The 19078-nt window shown below is 33.7% G+C and overlaps 1 protein-coding gene across 10 annotated transcripts in view; it reads right to left on the bottom strand.

The window, feature by feature from the left end:
- The window catches only part of CCDC82 (coiled-coil domain containing 82), a 36429-nt gene that overhangs the window by 8953 nt on the left and 8398 nt on the right, over positions 1–19078 (bottom strand). For 7 of the 10 annotated variants that reach the window (XM_078339902.1, XM_078339901.1, XM_017977676.3 and 4 more), the window contains exons 4-6: positions 10757–10849; positions 8923–9047; positions 2915–3085 (exon numbers count right to left, since the gene is read on the bottom strand). In XM_078339902.1, the coding sequence (XP_078196028.1) occupies positions 2915–3085; positions 8923–9047; positions 10757–10849 (389 nt within the window). Of the gene's footprint in view, positions 1–2914; positions 3086–8922; positions 9048–10756; positions 10850–14253; positions 14484–19078 lie in introns of all 10 variants that reach the window. The other 3 variants (XR_013523151.1, XR_013523150.1, XR_013523149.1) reach the window with 1 other exon arrangement.

The raw sequence follows: 19078 nt of genomic DNA, 5'->3' as shown, positions 1-19078 counted from the left end.
AAACATGCACTGTGCAGACTTTGTAATATTCAGCCTACTGTATTTAGCTTTTTGAAGTATTTCTCTAAGCTTTTATTTATATGCAGAGGAATCTGATCCTTATGGAAGTTAAAGTATGAAGAATGAAGTAGAAGATTTTCAAGGAAACAGTAAGTAAAGTTTTCTGGGGAAAGGTTTGTTTTCTGTTTCTGGATCTTCAGAAACAGATAGTACAATACCAATTCAAAGGATTCTATTTCCTTTTGGTTTGGGTTTTTGTTTGTTTTTTGCATGGACTTATTATACAATGCCATTTGCCTCAAAATTATTGCTTCTTCCCACCAGATCCTAAGCATCTTAAGGAGTCTGGATAGACTCTAGGCAAAATTAAACATAAATCCAAGAATGTTTTTAGTTTTCCTAAACTATCTTTCAGATTTCACAACTCTCTTTCATCCAGGTACTTTCCCTCTCATCTATGTCCCTAAATTAATCACATTCAGATGGTCCAGCCCTCTCCTCTTAGTACCCTATCAATACTGTTGTAACCAAATTACCCTTCCCCCAATAATTCCACTTTCCATCAAGGCATCCTTTCTTTCAAATAAGCTAATCTAAGTAAGAAGAAAAGTTTTCATATGAAACCAATTTGCTGCTAAGTGAATTCCTTAAAAGTATTATTTATACTCTCAAAAAGAGCCTAAGTTAATCTTAAAGAATCTCAATTTTACTTAACTACAAGCAGCAACACAAAATAATTAGTTTTCAAAATAACTTGAAGATGGATGCGGGGTTAGGCACAGTCTCTTTAATGCTCTGGATTATAACTAGTTTATTTTCTCTCCTGGTTTTTCCTTCTTTACATATATGCATTTACATTGTACTGAAATAGGACATAAAATAAATTTTAGTAAGTTATTCTTCACTTTGAAGAAAAAGTTAGTGAAAAAACAATTTTATATTTAAAAATTGTATATTTAAAACAACAATTTTATATTTAACAATAACTAACTTAATGTTTATATATGATTACATATGCATGCACACATTTTATATAGATGTAAAGATAGTGCAAACAGTAATTATTATTATACTTTCAACTTAGCATTATTTCCTAACTTTCATAATATTATTTTAATGGTTGTATTATAAAAATTCTGCCACATAATGCTGCTATACCATAGGCTATTAAATCACTAATCTTTATTTGGATTATTTCCATTTTTTGTATTGTAAATAATGTTTCAATCAACTTCATGATTATATCATTTGCTTTTTACTGAACTGCTTTGCAAAAGATAAACTTATAGACATTAATATATAGCTTTGTGACTTTAGGTCTAAAAACCTAGTATTTTTAAATCACATCTTTTTTCCTCTAAGAGTGTTTTTTTTTTTTGAGTCAGAGTTTCGCTCTGGCTGTCCAGGCTGGAGTGCAATGGTGCAATCTTAGCTCACTGAAACCTCCGCCTTCTGGGTTCAAGCAATTCTTCTACCTCAGCCTCCCAAGTAGATGGGATTACAGGCCTGTGTCACCACACCTGGCTAATTTTTTGTAGAGACGAGTTTCTCCATGTTGGTCAGGCTGATCTCGAACTCCCAACCTCAGGTAATCCTCCCGCTTCCATCTCCCAAAGTGCTGGGATTACAGGTATGAGTTAGCATGCCCGGTCTCCTCTAGGAGTCTTACTTTCCATGAACTTACTAGTTTCAATGCAACCTTGATAGCATTGCATTTTATCATTTGATTTGAAAATATACTTTAAGAGTTATCAACTGGCATCACAGAGTAGTTTTAATTGTATACCTTTACATGAAGAATACGTATTTTCCCATATATTTGTTAACTTTTATAGTTTTCTCTTATGTGACTAGTAATATTAATGTTCTTTGCTTTTAGTTCATGCTTTCAGTTTATTCTTTGTTTTTTAAATATTTGAATACTATTTTATATAGAATCTTCACAGGAATGTCAGAGCTCTACAGCTGATTTTCTCACTCTACTTTCCTCTTCAGGATTAGCTATAGACAACAAAGACCATGAATAAAGCAATATATTTAATCTACATAACAGAAAATGGTCCCAAATGTATTTTAAATCACTTTTGCTAGGATTCCAGATATCTTAGCTCATAAAAAGTCATAGATCAGTTTTTAAACAATGGAGAAATTTACATATGACTTAAATATATATATATTCATATTTGTATAGTAACATATCAAACAAAACATTACAGACCAATTCTGAATTCATTATCCCCATAAAAACTTTCTAAGTAATTCTTGCAACCCAGATATCTCAGAGGAATCGAACCTACTGCTCAATAGTACTGAGAAATCATACTACCCAGTTTAATAGAAGAATTCAGATAAGTATCAAATTTCTATCTTAATAATTGACTGGGAGGATTAAGAGACAACTTTGGGTCTCTTCCTCTCTAAATATACACTTTCTCCATTGATATGTAAAGTCACCAGAAAAAGCTCTCAATAGTTTTTTCATTTATAAATGTAATTTTTGCATTTGTAAATGCAGCAATCTTACAAATATTGAAAAAATAAATAGAAGTTGTCAGCATCTGCACATTTTATCACTTCACATTATACTGCTATGTTCTTGTCTAAAAAAATATTTACTCTTCAGTTTTTTCTATTCATACAAAACTAACAGCATCTTAAGTATGTGGTGATTGCTCTAGACTCTGACATACTTCTAACAGAGTCTAGTTGAAGCACAGTGTTTTTTTAATTCTCTCATATTAGATGAATAGCTATCTTACATTATTTACCTGTGGGTTGCCAATTTGGTGAATTATATGCCAAAAATGTTTCTACTTGGGTCAAATTCTCCTTAGGATACTTAGGGTTATTTGTGGAAGTTTATGAACTAAAAATTTCTAAATACTGAAAATTAAAATTAGAGGGAAGAAAATACCTGTTTATCATGTGACACGAAATCATCTATTTCCATGGTCCTGGTGTTATACAACTTTCCTGATAAATGCACTGAATATCTACAGTAGCGATGCAGTCCACAAGCCTGGCAGGGACAGTTTTCAGGATTCTTCAAACGAATACTTATATTAGAATAATTTTCTACCCGCTCCTGAAAACAAGTAAAAAATATAAAAAAGTTTAAAAGATAAAAAATAAGAATAAGAGTAAGAATCTAACCAAATTAAAACATCTTAGGAATCACAGTACAAAGAGATATAAGAGGAAAATACCTTGGCATTTCTTACTTTAATATTGAGCACATAGTAGGTATTTTACAAGATACTTTTAAATAAAAGAATTTATAATCTTGGCTATTACATGAAAAGAAACTAGACTAGGAAAAAACTAGTTTTATATCTCTTACACTTAAGCAGTTGCAATTAAGTAGTGTAGCTACTAAGTAGTGTAGCAACCTTGATAGATTTTACTTCTTTTCCATTTCTCATCTCTAGTTAACGTTAATGAGGTGTTAGTTAAAAATAGGAGCAGCAAAAATGTAGGATGATATAAGAAAAATAATTCAAGTAGGCCAGTCGAAACTTGAGAAAAAAAATCACATTCACTTTCCATTGTATGAATTATGTATTTTCCACAAAAAATATTCCAGAAATAATTCAATCCTCCTATGATAACTTACTATAGTCCTGTGGAAAACACAAGTTGACACTAGGATTGCCATGTGTCCAGTATTTATATGGAAAGTTTAATAGCTCAGTTATCAATGAGTAAGAGAAAACACTTGGCATTTATAAATAAGCTTCATTATTAGATACTTGTGCCTGAGTATTTCTGCTTATGTTTTAGGCCTGTGCTAGATACTACTATTATAAGTGGTAGTGTAGACTAGGTTTTAATACAATATTTGAACTGCACACAATGAGCATATTAGCATGGTTACTAAACCACGTTCATATCCTCTACCAGCTGATGCTAATTAAGTATCCAATATACTAACAGTTTCCTTTTTATATTATATGATTCAATACCACATTTTCAGGGGGTCAACTTTTCATATTTCTCATACTTGATGGCACTTTATGACATGTATTACTTACAAGCTGAAATTCAGACTGAATAGGTAACTAGCCACCTTCCTTTCTTGCTTCTGCTGTACTCCATGGAAACACATGTAAGATGAAACCTTTATGAAGCTCTATCAGCTTATTTACCTGTGTAACTACAATCTGCAGAGCACCCCTGATGACTAACACTGAAAATAGTGAAATAGTTTAGTGAAAATAAACTTTGTTGGGTTAAGCCACTGAGATTTTATCGTTGGTTTATTTGGTTTGTTTGTCATATTCTTTATCTTCTGTAGCACAACCCAGCTTATCCTATTACGATCTTACTGAATCATCTATGTCTCAATTTTTCAGCTAATACTTGTTGGAAAAATAACTGTAGGATACCAAAATCAGATTAACCAAATTCAGTAGTACCCACAATATGGTAAAACATAATATGGCATATTGGCATGGGCTTTGGAGTCTGAGAGACTCTCAGTTTAATACCAGCCTGTCTAATTATTAGCAGTGGAACCTTATGTTACTTTATTTTTCTGAGACAGTTTTCTCATCTCTAGAAGAGGGGAAATAATAATGCCCTCCAGCTGGCCACAGTGGCACATACCTATAGTCCCAGAAACTCAGGAGGCTGAGGTGGAAAGATCTTAAGCCCAGAAGTTCAAGTACAGCCTGGGCCACAGAGCAAGACCCCTATAATTCCCTCCAAAAATAGTGTCTTCCACATAGGGTTACTTTGAAGATAATAAAATATTTTAGTTTACTTATAGACTACTTGGCTAAAGTTAAATAATCTATAAATATGGTACAGGTATACCTCAGAGATAGTACATATTTGGTTCCAGATCACCACAATAAAGTAAATACACCCATAATGTGTAACACAAATTTTTTTGGTTTCCTAGTACATGTAAAAGTTGTTTATACTATGCTGTAGTCTATTAAGTATGCAACAGCATTATGTCTAAAATGTATGTAATTTAAACTACATTAAATTAAAAAGTACTTTAGGTCAAAAAAATGCTAACAGTCATCTGAAACTCCAGTGAGTAGGCATCTTTTTGCTGATAGAGTGTCTTGCCTGAGTAGGATGGCTACTGACTGATAAGGAGCTAGCTGCTGTAGGCTGGGGTGGCTGTGGCAATTTCTTAAAATAAGGCAGTAAAGTTTGTTGCATGTATTCTTAAAATAAGCCAACAATAAAGTTTGTTGCATCCACTGACTCTTCCTTTCATGAATGATTTCTCTGTAGCATGCAATGGTGTTTGATTGTATGTTATGCATAACAGAACTTCTTTCAAAATCGGAGTCAATCCTCTCAAGCTCTGACAATGCTTTAACAACCATATGCTAAATCCACTGTTGAAATTTCAACGTTTGTAGCATCTTTCCTTTCCGAGGGGTAGTTTTCATCTCAAGAAAGCACGGTTCTTTGCTTATCTGTAAGAAGCAACTCCTCATCCATTCAACTTTTATCATGAGATTGCCGCAAACTAGTCACATCTTTAAGTTTCACTTCTAGTTCTCTTGCTACTTCAACCATATCTGTAGTTACTTCCTCCACTGAAGTCTTGAACTCCTTTCAAGACATCCAGGAGGGTTGGAATCAAATTCTTTCAAACTATTCTTAATGTTGATATTTTTACCTTCTTCCATCAATCATAAATGCCCTTGATGGCATCTAGAATGATGAACACTTTCCAGAAGGTTTTTAATTTACTTTGCCTAGATCCATCAGAAGAATCAGTCTATGGCAGCTACAATGAAATATATTTCTTTTGTTTTTTTGAGATGGAGTCTTGCTCTGTCACCCATACTGGTGTGCAGTGGTGTGATCTTGGCTCCCTGCAACCTCTGCCTCCCAGGTTCAAGTGATTCTCCTGCCTCAGCCTCCACAGTAGCTGGAATTACAGGTGTGCCTCATGACACTTGGTTAATTTTTGTATTTTTACTAGAGATGGGGTTTCACTATGTTGGCCAAACTGATCTTGAACTCTTGACTCCAGGTGCTCTACTACCTTGGTCCCCCCAAATGCTGGTATTACAGGCATGAGCCACTGCACTTGGCCTGGAATTTATTTCTTACATAATAAAACTTGAAGGCCGGACACGGTGGCTCACGCCTGTAATCCAAGCACTTTAAGAGGCTGAGGTGGGTGGATCACAAGGTCAAGAGATCGAGATCATCCTGGCCAACATGGTGAAACCCTGTCTCTACTAAAAATAGAAAAATTAGTTGGGCATGGTGGCGGACTCCTGCAGTCCCACCTACTCAGAAGGCAGGAGAATTGCTTGAACCTCAGAGGCGGAGGTTGCAGTGAGTTGAGATCAGGCCACTGCACACCAGCCTGGCGCCTGGCAACAGAGCGAGACTCTGTCTCAAAAAAACAAAAATAAATAAAAATAAAACTTGAAAGTCAAAATTACTCCTTGATCCATGGGCTGCAGAATGGATGTGTTGAAAGGTATTAAAATGACATTAATCTCCTTGTAAATCTCCAACAGAATTCTTGGGTGACCAGGTGCACTGTCAATGAGTAACAGTATTTTGAAAAGATGTTATTTACTGAGTAGCAGGTCTTAACAAGGGTCTTAAAATACTCGGTAAACTATGCTGTAAACAGATGTGCCATTCAGGTTTTGTTGTATTTATAGCACACAAGCAGAGTCAGTTTAGCATAATTCTTAAAGGGACCATTTACCTAGGTATGGTAAATGAGCATTAGCTTCAACTTAGATCACCAGCTGCATTAGCCCCTAACAAGACAGTCAGCCTGTCCTTTGGAGCTTTGAAGTCAGGCATTGACTTCCTTTTAGCTATAAAATTCCTAGATGGCAACTTCTTCCAATAAAAGACCATTTGTCTACTCTGAAAAATCTGTGGTTTACTTCCATCAGTTATCTTAGCTAGCTTTTCTGGGTAACTTGCTGCAGCACCTCCATTAGCACTTGCTGCTTCACCTTTGCACTTTTAGGTTATGGAGATGGCTTCTTTCTTTAAACCTCATGAACTGAAACAACCTCTGCTATCTTCAAACTTTTCTTCTGAGGCTTCCTCACCTTACTGAGTATTCACAGTAGTGAAAAGTTAATGCCTTGCTCTGGATTAGTCCTTAGCTTACACGAATGTTGTAGCTATTTTGAGCTTCTATCCATACTACTAAAATGTTCTCCATATCAGGAGAAAGGCTGTTTCAATAATTTCTGTATTATTTTTAATTTCCTTCAAGAACTTTCCTTTGCATTTACAACTTGGCTAACTGTCTGGCACAAGAGGCTTACATTTCAGCCTATGTGAGTTTTTGACATGCTTTCTTCAAAAAGCTTAATCATTCCTCACTTTTGATTTAAAGTGAGAGACACGCAACTCTTCCTTTCACTTGAACAATGAGAAGCAATTTTAGGGTTATTAAGTGACCTAATTTCATTACTGTTGGGTCTTAAAGAATAAGGATGCCTGAGGAGAGAAAAAGATATGGGAAAACAGCGAGCTCCTGGAGCAGTGAGCACACACATTTATCAATTAAGTTCACCGTCTTATATAGGCATGGTTTGTTGCACCCCCAAACAATTCTAACAGTAACATCTAAGATAACTGATCACAGATCATCATAAAAAATGTAATAATAGAAAAGTATGAAATACTGCAATAATTACCAAAATGTGACAGAGATGAATAAGCACATGGTGTTAGAAAAATAGTATCAACAGACTTGTTCCATGCTGAATTACCAAAACTTTCGATCTCAAAAAAACAAATTACGTGCAAAGTGCAATAAAGTGGAATGCAATAAAACAAGGTATGCTTGTATATGCTATATTATTCTATTGAATAAAACAGTATTTATGCCATGTTCTAAAAGATATCCTTATACTTTATGTTCAAAGAAGGTAAATAAGTAGACACAGTATTTCATAGAAGAAGAAGAAATGGGTTCAGAGAGGTTAAATTTATCAAAAGCCAAAAAGCCCTAAACTCAAGCCATCCTCCAACTTAAAGTCTTTTAATTCTTTCTGTATTCCGACACTGTCTGTTAAACCTAATCTATGGCTAATTTATCACCACATAATTCAACAAGGCTAAAAAACCTTGGATGAAACCAAATCTCATAATAAATGAGGCACAGGAACTAGTGATTTAAGTGCTAAAAGGATTTTAAATAACTTAAACTTTGATTATCTTTTCATTTTTTTATCTTGTTAATCATTAGAATATAGAATGTTAGAAGCAGTGGGGATAAAACCCTTACAAATCATATAGTACATCCTCTATTAGAGATCATAACATAGATACCTAGTACATAAAACAAAATGTTGCAAATCTTATAAGGTAAAAAGGTGTTTCTCCAAATTGGTAGAATAATGCAATCTTAAAGTAAAGAAAAGATGACAAACACTATCTAGGCCAAACAATGTGTTATGGAAATCAAGCATCATTAAGAAGTAAACAGGTGTTTCATAAAACAGAGCTTCATAGAGTAAAACACAAATTTAGGAAATATTGTATTCTATATCCCCCTTTGAATATTTACAGTATAAATTCACATATAATGCTCGGGAAAATTCTTCCAGTAAAGAAACCAGATTATATTAAATCCACTGATTCTCAAATTTCTTTGGCTATGGAACTATCTCTTCTGATGTAACAACATCCTGTGAGACGATCTCATTTTAAAAGATGGGCTAAGCCCTGGAGATGTTCTAAAGTAATTCGTCATTTGGAACCATTTAATTATTGGATAGATATAGTTAATGTGAACGGTTAAAACAATAATAGCTTTTAGAAGATGTGAGAAATAATAAGCTGATTACTTAACAAATAAATGCCAGTATTTTAGAAGATTATTCAGTCTAGATTTTAAATCCTGAGAGGTCTGCAGCCCCAACCTCCAAGCAGAGATTCAAAAACAAACTGTATACCTACCTTATATTGTTCTTTCCAACGACTTCTAGATACCAAACTCTCTAGACGAGGTTGAACAAAGCGGTTATCCAAATAATGAAGAGATGTGAGCATATCTTTTGCATATGATTTTTGCCTCGTGCCATCTGTTCAGGAGATAAATAACAAAAAATCATTTTGTTAATAAGAAATATTTAAACAATTTAATACTTAAAAATTTCTTCCCAACTTGGTTGGGAACATTTTAAATTAGGAAAAAATATTAAAAAAATAATTCCATCAGAACATTAAAAAAAAACAGAGTAAGGACTCTATAGTTCTCCTTATAAGTATAAAACAAGCTTTAACATTATTTTCTGATAACAAAAAAAGCCAGATGAAAAAGCCAAATTATCTTTTATTCTCTTATACAAAACTGACATGGATTAGTCCCTGAATTCCAGATAAAGCTCAAACTTCTGAGTAGGCTTTTAAGGTCATCTACAACTGATTTCATTCTACTGACCCCATGGTAACTGGTTGTGTCAACAAATCAGAATGCTCTTTTCTGGCTAGGTCTTTTCCCCACTCTTCTTTAGCATGCTACACTCATGCTGCCTTCCTGATTTGGCTCATAGTATATATGCTATATATGTGTCACAGTATGAATTCAAGCTTTATTTTCCTGACTTATTTGAAGTTTTATTAATTAATTTAGCTAATGAATTTATCATATTTCTTAAAATCATCACAAATTCAAACACCTTATCATGGCTTACAAACACCTTACCATGGCTTCTGTCCTCAGCCTACTTCTCCAAGCTCCTCTTTTCTCCCTCTCTCATTCCATTCCAGCCACACAGGCCTTATAGTTGCTCTTGAACACACCAAACTTACTCTTTCCTAAAGGTCTTAGCACTTCCTTTGCCCTCTGCTAAGCAAGTAATCCACACATTACTTGCTCCCTTTGCTTCATTCAGGTTTCTGTTAAAAGTTACCTCCTGAGAGGCCTTCTTTGACCAATCAAACATACTACATAAATTTTACCTTCCCTTATTCTCTATCTTCTTACCCTATTTTATTCTTTTTTATAAGAACTCATCACTCATTGAAATCATATTATGCTTACTCATTTATTGTCTGTCTTTCCCATTAGACTTTAAGTAACAGGAGTGCAGGAATATATGACACATAAAACAGCAGAGTGCTGGGGATATGACAGTGACTTAAGGAATATTAGATTCCTGCACTATTAGATTCCTTTGAATATATATGTAAATTTGCTCCCACACTATGATAAGGGAAGAAAGCAAAAATACATTTCCAATACAATATGAGAAGTGCATATAAATGAGTACCATGAGTACCACCACAATCAGGATGATGGTGGCACAAATGAGAATAACAAATATTATGTGAATGGGTCATGGATAGTTTCATAGTAGAAATGTTTTTATACTCACCTAAAACATCTGGGACAAAAAGGGATTATCTTCTAAGAAGAAAAGCATGGGCAAAGGCACAACAGTGGAAAAAAGCATGGAACTTTTAGTGAAATTCACAGCTCAGGGAGGCTGGTTTGGCACATGAGTATTAAGACACTCTGTTGTTTTATGTGTTACACTGTAAAATCCAGTGTTAACTCTCTAGGACAAGGACCTGTCACAAACTTACTTTCCATATATCTCAGATAATAAACACTAACAAGCATTTTACCTGGAGTTTTGTTGTAGTTGATCCTACAGGGAAAAAATTGGAAGGTCTTACAAATGATCCTTGTTGGTTCCATTTAATCTACATAGTTTTAAAAGTGAGGTTGTTTTAAAATTGGAAAAAGTAATAAAAACCAATTGTTTCATTCATACTATTAACTTACCATACAATGTTCCCAGGAAAGATTTATCTAAAGCATTGATCAGAAGAGCCTTCACAACTCTTTCAAAATGAGTATAGTGGTCACTAAAAGAATCTGAAATTAATTTTAAATAAATATTAGAATAGAGGAGACAAAATAATTTGTTGAATACAATAGGTTCCATTCTTTAATGCTAGGAAATTAAAACTTTATAGATAGTAGAAACAGCTTAATCATCCTAATTTCATAGCTTCCTCAATGACTTGTCTAGTCAGGGAGCAAATCTCCATTTTCCAAACTTATTGGCTTCCAATCTAAAACATCTACTTTTTATTTAAAATCTTCACTTCCCAAACTTAAGAAAATTGTTCAGAGAATATTAAAATATGTTCTGGAAAACTAAAAATTGTCCCTTGTATGCCAATATTTATCAATTTGACACTTAGAGTGAGACAACGGGAGTGAAAACCTCCAAAGACAGTTTACTAATGTCTTATTCTGTAAAACACATTACATATGAAATTGTCCAGGAAGCTGCTACCTTAGCCAGAACCCCAATGTCTGTAAAAAACTCCATTTCCCTTTTCATGCTGCTCCAGATTTAGGGTTTTCTACATCAATTTAGAAAACTTGTGTATTTCCTTCCCCATTCCACATATTTAAGCCCACTTTCTCACTAACCAAATCTCATACATGACATCATCTGTTGTGACAGGCCAGGCAGCGATAAGAGAGAAGATTCCTACTATTCTCATTACTTTTGGATCAGAGTTTACTATGACTGTGGAAATGTTCTCTATCAACCATGACCCCTTCCTTGATCTAACAGTCACTATAGAATACATGCCCTATTCAGGGCACATATGAAGACAAACTAAGGGAAGCCTGAGTATTTCAGGAAACATAGATGTCTGACAAGGATTAAAGCAAAATAAGATCTATCATTAGTAACCATGGATAGATTGTGACTCTCCTTCCAGTTGAAGTAAAAAGAAAGATGGGATTAAACATGGAGAACTATCTCCACTTATATTTTGGTTACTAAAAGGGCTGTATAACTCTTTTTCAGACTTTAGGGTACATTTTAGAATGCATTCTTTCCTAAGGAGACACCTATAGAAGTGCTAGAGACAAAAATAAAGTAATAATAAAAATAAATGACAATAGCAGGTCATTTTACTGGGCATTTGCCTTTAGATGGCCCATGATCAACTGAAAATTATAAGAGTACTGGCTGGGTGCTGTGGCTCATGCCTGTAATCCCAGCACTCTGGGAGCCAAAGAGTGGGAGTCAGGAGGTCAGGAGTTCGAGACCAGCCTGGCCAACATGGTGAAACCCGTCTCTACTAAAAATACAAAAAATTAGTTGGGTGTAGTGGCTGGCACCTCTAATCCCAGCTACTCGGGAGACTGAGGCAGGAGAATCACTTGAACCTGGAGGGTGGAGGCAGCAGTGAGCCGAGATAGTGCCACTGCACTCCAGTCCTGGCAACAGAGTGAGACTCCATCTCAAAAAAAAAAAAAAAAAAGAAAAAGAAAAGAGCACTAATCATGGATTTTAATGAATATTTTCTTAAAAATCAGTAGAGCAAAATTGAAAAATAATACTTCAATAGAATTATGTTTGACTAGACTGTTATGAGACTCTGGATATAATATGGTACTGAGCAATTTTGTGTTAAAATCCATCTAAACTCTATCTATAGTAGCATTTCTCAAATGGTATTAAGAGAAACTGGGAATATTAACAGATGTGTTGAGAAAAAAATCAAATTCATCCCATGTGCACCTAAGTGTAACTATACAAACAGCAATAAAATATTTCATCCTACTGAATTTATCATTCTTGAATGTCCTAATGTCCAATGCTGCTCATCTGCTACAGAATTTTGACAACTAACTGCTGCTGCTCTAGTTCAAAGACCCTAAGGGGAAATGGAAAGATCAGAGACCAAAATCATTTGAAGACTTTTGTCCCCAACCACAAGATTCTTCTCTTATCAACATATATCAGAATGTACTTCAAAAAAGTCAGGAAAAAGGGCGCTATTTCATTACACTTGAGTGGACTGGTGGATGGTGGTGGAATAATGCTCCTGGAATTTTAGATTGAAAAATAATATTACCGAGAAAATATATGCCAGGAATCATTCTAAGCATTTACATGCATTGCTTTATTTTTCACAAGCCTGTGGAATACTATCATTACCCTAGATTCATTTCTGGTTGAGGAAACTAAAATATAGAGAGGATGAAAACTTTCCTAAGACCAAACAGCTATTAAGTTTTGGAACTAGGGCTGGAACCCAGTCTAACTCCAGATTTTGTATTCCAATCCTAGGTAAATATTGTTATACATGGTAGTTAGATTAGATATTATATGTCACAACACAGAATTTAGACTTGGATGGAAAACTAGAGAAAATAAAATTCAAATCTCCCATCTTAAGAAAAATGGCATTCTCAGTGACAAAATAACTTATCCAAGGTGACACAACTAGATGGAGACAAAAAAAGGCTTAGGCTCAGCTCTCCTCCAGAGCTTTTCTCATAGTGCTTTAACCCCTATATTGGATGAGCTTCTGTGCAATGTCCCAGGAATATTGTTTTAAACAATATTTTAAATACTTTATTTTAAATAAGCTTTCCCCATGACTATTTAAAAAACTGAAAGATCTAAAAGAGAAAACTATATTTGTTTTTATGTATAACTTATTTTTTTCTAAGGTAGTTAATCAATTTCCCTATATCCAATCATTTGGTACTGTAATCATTCTTGGATTTCCATGTATCTTATATCACATACTAATTTCACATATATGCTAAGATTTGTTTCAATACCATCTACCCTTCCTACTGATCTGGCTGTCATTCTTCAGAATTATTTTGCAAAGTTTAACCAAAAAAAGTAATTTCAGAAGAAATAACTTCTTGTTCTTTACATATGACCTTTCAGAAACATGCTTGTCTCTGCACTTATTCATGTTTTCTGTTCTGTTTCACAGTAAACTGTATTTTTTTTAACCTATAAAGCCATACTTTTCTTTTTAATACCAGACTAAGGAACTTTATTTTGGTTGCCATTGTAGATGGAATTTTTCTTGATTACACAACTTAAGTTATTATTATTAGTATACAAGAAAACCATTGAGATTTACATACTTACTGTGAATCTGGTGTTTTTTTTCCTGAGATCTTTTACCAATTTCAAAATAGTCAGATTCTCTTGGACAGTTCTGGGAGATAAGCTTCCTGGAACATTACAGAGCTGGAGATAGACTTTGTTAAAGGATTCCTGGACTCTGTCTCTGCTTTCTGCCATGACCCTAAGGAGGATGTGGTCTTGCTAATGCTAAATTTATTTCAATCACGAAAAGAATGTTTATGAATATTCTTTAGGTAAAAGTATACAGATTCTTGATGTACTTTCTTCTGGAATGGAGGTATCAGCTAAGTATATAAGGCAGAGGCAGAACAAGAAACTAACTTATTTTTCTACTTTAACATAGCTCACCTACCTTCACCCCGTAGGACAAAAGGAATGTGATGCAAGCCATGGAAAGATATGCTACATTTACTCCTGCTGTCAAAATATTTATATCCCTTCTCTTAACTTCTGTATCCTTGGTTAAATAAGTCAGAATGTGTACATAATACACACACATACACACGAATATATGTTCAAATATTATCTTTGCTTTTTCAATAGTTATTTTGTTTTCATGTCTTGTTGCTTTTTTCAAAGCATCTAGAACAAAGTAGAAAATATTTTTGTCATGTTCCTCATTTTAAAGAAAATATGTCTAGTGTTTCATTTTAAGTAAGCTGTTGTCTCTTGGTTTAAAATACTGTCATGTAAAGGACATACGCTCCAATTACTAATTTTTTAGCAACTGCTTTTCTTAAAATCCAGGCATGGGCATTGAATGTTACCAAATGTTTTTTCTAGAATCTTCATAAATTATATGATTTTTTCTCTATTGATATATTAATGTAATATATTAATGACTTCTAATTTTAAGCCATTTTATAGTTCTAAAAAGAATGATTAGAGGTCTTTATTTTTGTAATTAGAAAAATAGTTCACACATCTGTTTGCAAACTATTTTCATCAATTTATTAGGAATGTAAGCTTCTTTAATCTGCATGTTATGTGTTATGAAAATACTTCAAGAATGCTTTCTTCTATAGTAACGTTGAATTTGTATCTTATGTTTTCTCATCCAAAAATATGATATGATTTTTAGTATATTCAAATCTTTTACGTATCTAACTAAAGTTATAAAATTTTCCTTTAGATTTTCATTTGTTCTGTAATTCTGCCACCCCCTCCCCCAAATTTGTGAAATAGGGTCTTCATTTCTAGTCCTTTAGTATCTTCTCCTTTATAACTATTTTTTTCTTCTCTACACTAGAACTTCTCAAGTATCTCCTGTCATTCATGAAGTTTTCTGGAATGTTAGTTCTGCTCTCTACTGCTTTCAATACAGACTTTATTTTTGACTTTACATTTTAATTTTTTTTGGCAATTCTTATCTTATCTAGTTCTCTTTCACCTCAAATTGTTCTCTTTATAATTTCTTCTTCATAGACTACATAGCAAATGCTATATACCATTTTCTTGTTTCCTTTAACGAAATACTTTTCACAGTTATTTTTTCCAGAGTTTACCTTTACCTTACACTGCAATATAATTTCACAGGTACTTTTTACTTATCCTAGAACAAAGGGAAAGTTCTAAGATTTAATATTTAACATAAACGGCTCTGATATGTTCTTAGGCCCACTCTTTATTGTTAGAAGAATGGTTTTCTGTAATTAGTAGATGGAGACTAAGTTGATGTTCACTCAGTCTAATTTCCAGTGTTCTAGCAAGGCACTGGTAGACGGAAATGTATTCTACTCTTATCTCTACTATTTGATTCTGTCACTCTGAATATATAATAGAGTACTAGATAAATAATATTTAGCATCCACATATCTGAAGGTTTTTCCTCTCTCTCTCCTTGCATACAGTATTTTTAATGTGTGAACTATGTAATTGCGGTATGCAATAAACCACTGCTAGTCTGTCCCTGTCTACTCCTTACCATATCTTGTTCAAGAGTTGTTGTTTCAGAATAAATATAAAGAGAAATAATATAAAAATAATATAAATATAAATATAATAGGGATTGATGATAAAAGAAAAAGACTATGACTGTCTTGAACTGTTTCAACTATGAAGCAAGAGGGAAACTACCCTGTTTTAAAGTAGAATAGATGCATCTCTTGGAGCCAATGGCAGAAAAGAAATTACAAAATGTCTTCCTACAGGTTAGAATTGCTCACTTCAAAAAGGCAAAGTGCATAGACTACTGATTCTGATTGTAAACTGAATACTGAATTTAGAGTTAGGAGATGTTTCTCCCAAATTCTGATACGTTGAATATGATTGGCCAGCAGGAGAATGAAATTGGGAATACTGCCCTAATTACAACTTAACCCAAGCCATAAAGTGGTGTTCATTATTCGTTATATAGGTTATTGTTTTAGTGAGGAAATGTAGTTTGATTTTTCAAATGTAAGAATTAACTTACAGCAATTTTTAGAACATAATTTCCTGGCAAATTGAAAACTGTGTACATTAAATTTTATTTATATTTAAATATGGCATAGAACTGCTAAATATTAAAAACATTAATTCAATCAAATTATCACACTAGAATGTAAAATTTTTTTTCTCTAATGTTTGAAAAAATCTGATGTCCAATATTTCTCTGAATCTTGAACTGTAACATTTAGGAGTCTTTAGCCAATATGCTTATCTTAACCATCTACCCAAGTAACAATGAGTTCCCATAATGTGTCACAAATTCTAATGGGTAATAGAAATACAGAGAAAAGAAGCTGGTTAACCATTTAGGTTTTGTTTTTGTTTTTTGGAAGTAGGGACACCCACATGGCTTGTTTTATCGAGCTTTACTACTTAAAAAACCATAAAATTTACTCTTTTTGGTATACAGTTCTATGGCAATGCATAAAATTACATAACCACCACCAAAAGAGTTGTATTACCACTCAGAACTCCTTCATATTACCTGCTAATCATTCAGTTTTGTTCCTATTAAGCTTGAGATGTCTGAAAGTCTGATAACAATCTTCAATAAGATAATAGAAAATCAGGCTTTATGTTCAGGAAGAATCTTGGATAGAGATAAAGGTTTGGGAATTTGTGCTTAAAGACTGGACTGATGTAATGGGAAAGAGACTGTCCAAACCCACAAGCAAAATGAAGACAGTTGAGGGTGGAACCCCTGGAAACATCAAAATTTAAAGGGTAAATAGGAAAAGATGAAAGGAATATTACAAAGGGAAATGTAAGAATGTGGGCTACCACAGAAGGTAAAAGAAGAGCATTTTGAAAGTGAGAGTAGTCAACAGTAGTAAAGTACATGGCAACACCTGGTTAATATAAGAACTGAAGGTATTCTGTCAACTAGCAGGGTATCAATAACTTAAGAACAATCTCAGTGGACTGACACAAGCAAAAGCCCAAATATAGTATTTTGTAGAGTTACTGGGAAATAGGAACAAAAAGATAAAATTTAAAATAGTAGCTAATGCCAACATGCCAACTCAAAGGAGCAAAGGCCTGAACTTGGTTACAAGTTGAGGGAAAACAGTTTGCAGGGATTAAATAATTGAAAATAAAGAGAACTGAGTAGATAATAGAGCTGGATGAGAAGCTGTAATTAGGAATACATATACATCTGTATAAATACATATACATCTTCTTGAGGTAGAGATGCTCAGTATTAAAAGGAAGCCTCAGTATCAAAGGAGGCCTCCTCATATTTACCCAAATGAGTTGAAAACTTATGTCCATAGAAAAACCTGCACACAAATGTTTATAGCAGCTTTATTCACAAGTGCCAAAACTTGCAAGCAACCAAGATGTATTTCAATAGGTGAATGGAAAAACAAAACTGTGGTACATCCATACAATGAAAAATATTCAGCAATAAAAAGAAATGTGTCATTAAGCCACGTTTAGACATGGAGGAAACTTAAATGCATATTATTAAGTGAAAGAAGACAGGCTGAAAAGTTATATGTTGTGTGATTCCAACTATAGGACAGTTTGGCAAAAGCAAAACTATGGAGAGAGTTAAAAACATCAGTGATTCAGAAAGGAGGAAAGGAGAATGAATTAAAGCGTAGGGGATTTTGAGGACAATGAAACTATTCTGTATGATACTGTAATGGTAGCTACATGTCATTACACATTTGTCAAAACCCATAAAAGGTACTTGAAAAGTGAGCCCTGTTATGAACTATGAACTCCAGTTAATAATTGTAACAGAGGTACCAAACTAATAAAAGAGGTTAATAATAGAGGAAACTGTATGCGAGAGGGTATTTTTGAAGTCTGTACATTCCATTCAATATTTCTGTAACTCCAAAGCTGCCCTTAAAAAAAAAATCCTTAAAGGTGTAGAGAAGCTGAAGTTCCCATATGCTAGCCTTTTATTTTCATTAACTGGCAAGAGTTGGTATGAGTGGGGATCTCTCAACAAATGTTCTATCACATTCTAGATAACCCAGAATAGGATATCTCCTAATTGAGTATCCCTGTAATTTACATGCCCAGGTGTCAAGTGAGCCAATGCCTATTGATATAAGGAAAACACTCATTAACTTGTAGCACCGAGATGCCTGTAACTGGCATCTCTAACTGCCAAATTTCTTGAAATTTAATTCATATCTCAAATCTATATTATTATAAATCATGAGAGATAAATCAAATCATGCCATAGTTAATTTTAGTCAATATGGCCTTTTCTGAAATATTTGGAAAGAATGCACTAAAAGAAAAAAATTAAAAATGTATCTATCCAACAGCCTGTTCCTACCAGAGCTGTAAAACATAAAAACAATCTTTGAAATTTTGTACAATTATAGGAACCATAATAACAATAATTTAAGTATATCCTACATTTTAAGGTTCCATGATTTATATTTTCATGTAAGTAATGTCCTATCTCTGATAAGTTTCACTGTTTGAGTGAAGCTTGAAAAGGTCTGATAAAACCCATGGCTCTCAAAGTGTTTGCACACCCCTGAGAGTGCCCAAGTCCATTTAAGGAAATCTGTGGTTTCAAGTAATAACAATAAGATATTATTTATTTGCTTCTTTCACTGTGTTGACATTTTTATTGATGATATAAAAGCAGCAATGGCTAAGTCACTCAGCCACTTAATTTGAATCATGGCAGCAGTACTACTAGTAATCATTATAGTCATTACTGCTAGGCACTCACAGTGAAAAAGCCACTTTCACTTAAGAATGTCCTTTTTGAA

This window comes from Callithrix jacchus, chromosome 10 (assembly GCF_049354715.1).
Source record: "Callithrix jacchus isolate 240 chromosome 10, calJac240_pri, whole genome shotgun sequence".
Lineage (NCBI taxonomy): Eukaryota > Metazoa > Chordata > Mammalia > Primates > Cebidae > Callithrix > Callithrix jacchus.
This window is presented reverse-complemented; position numbering and strand designations above follow the sequence as displayed.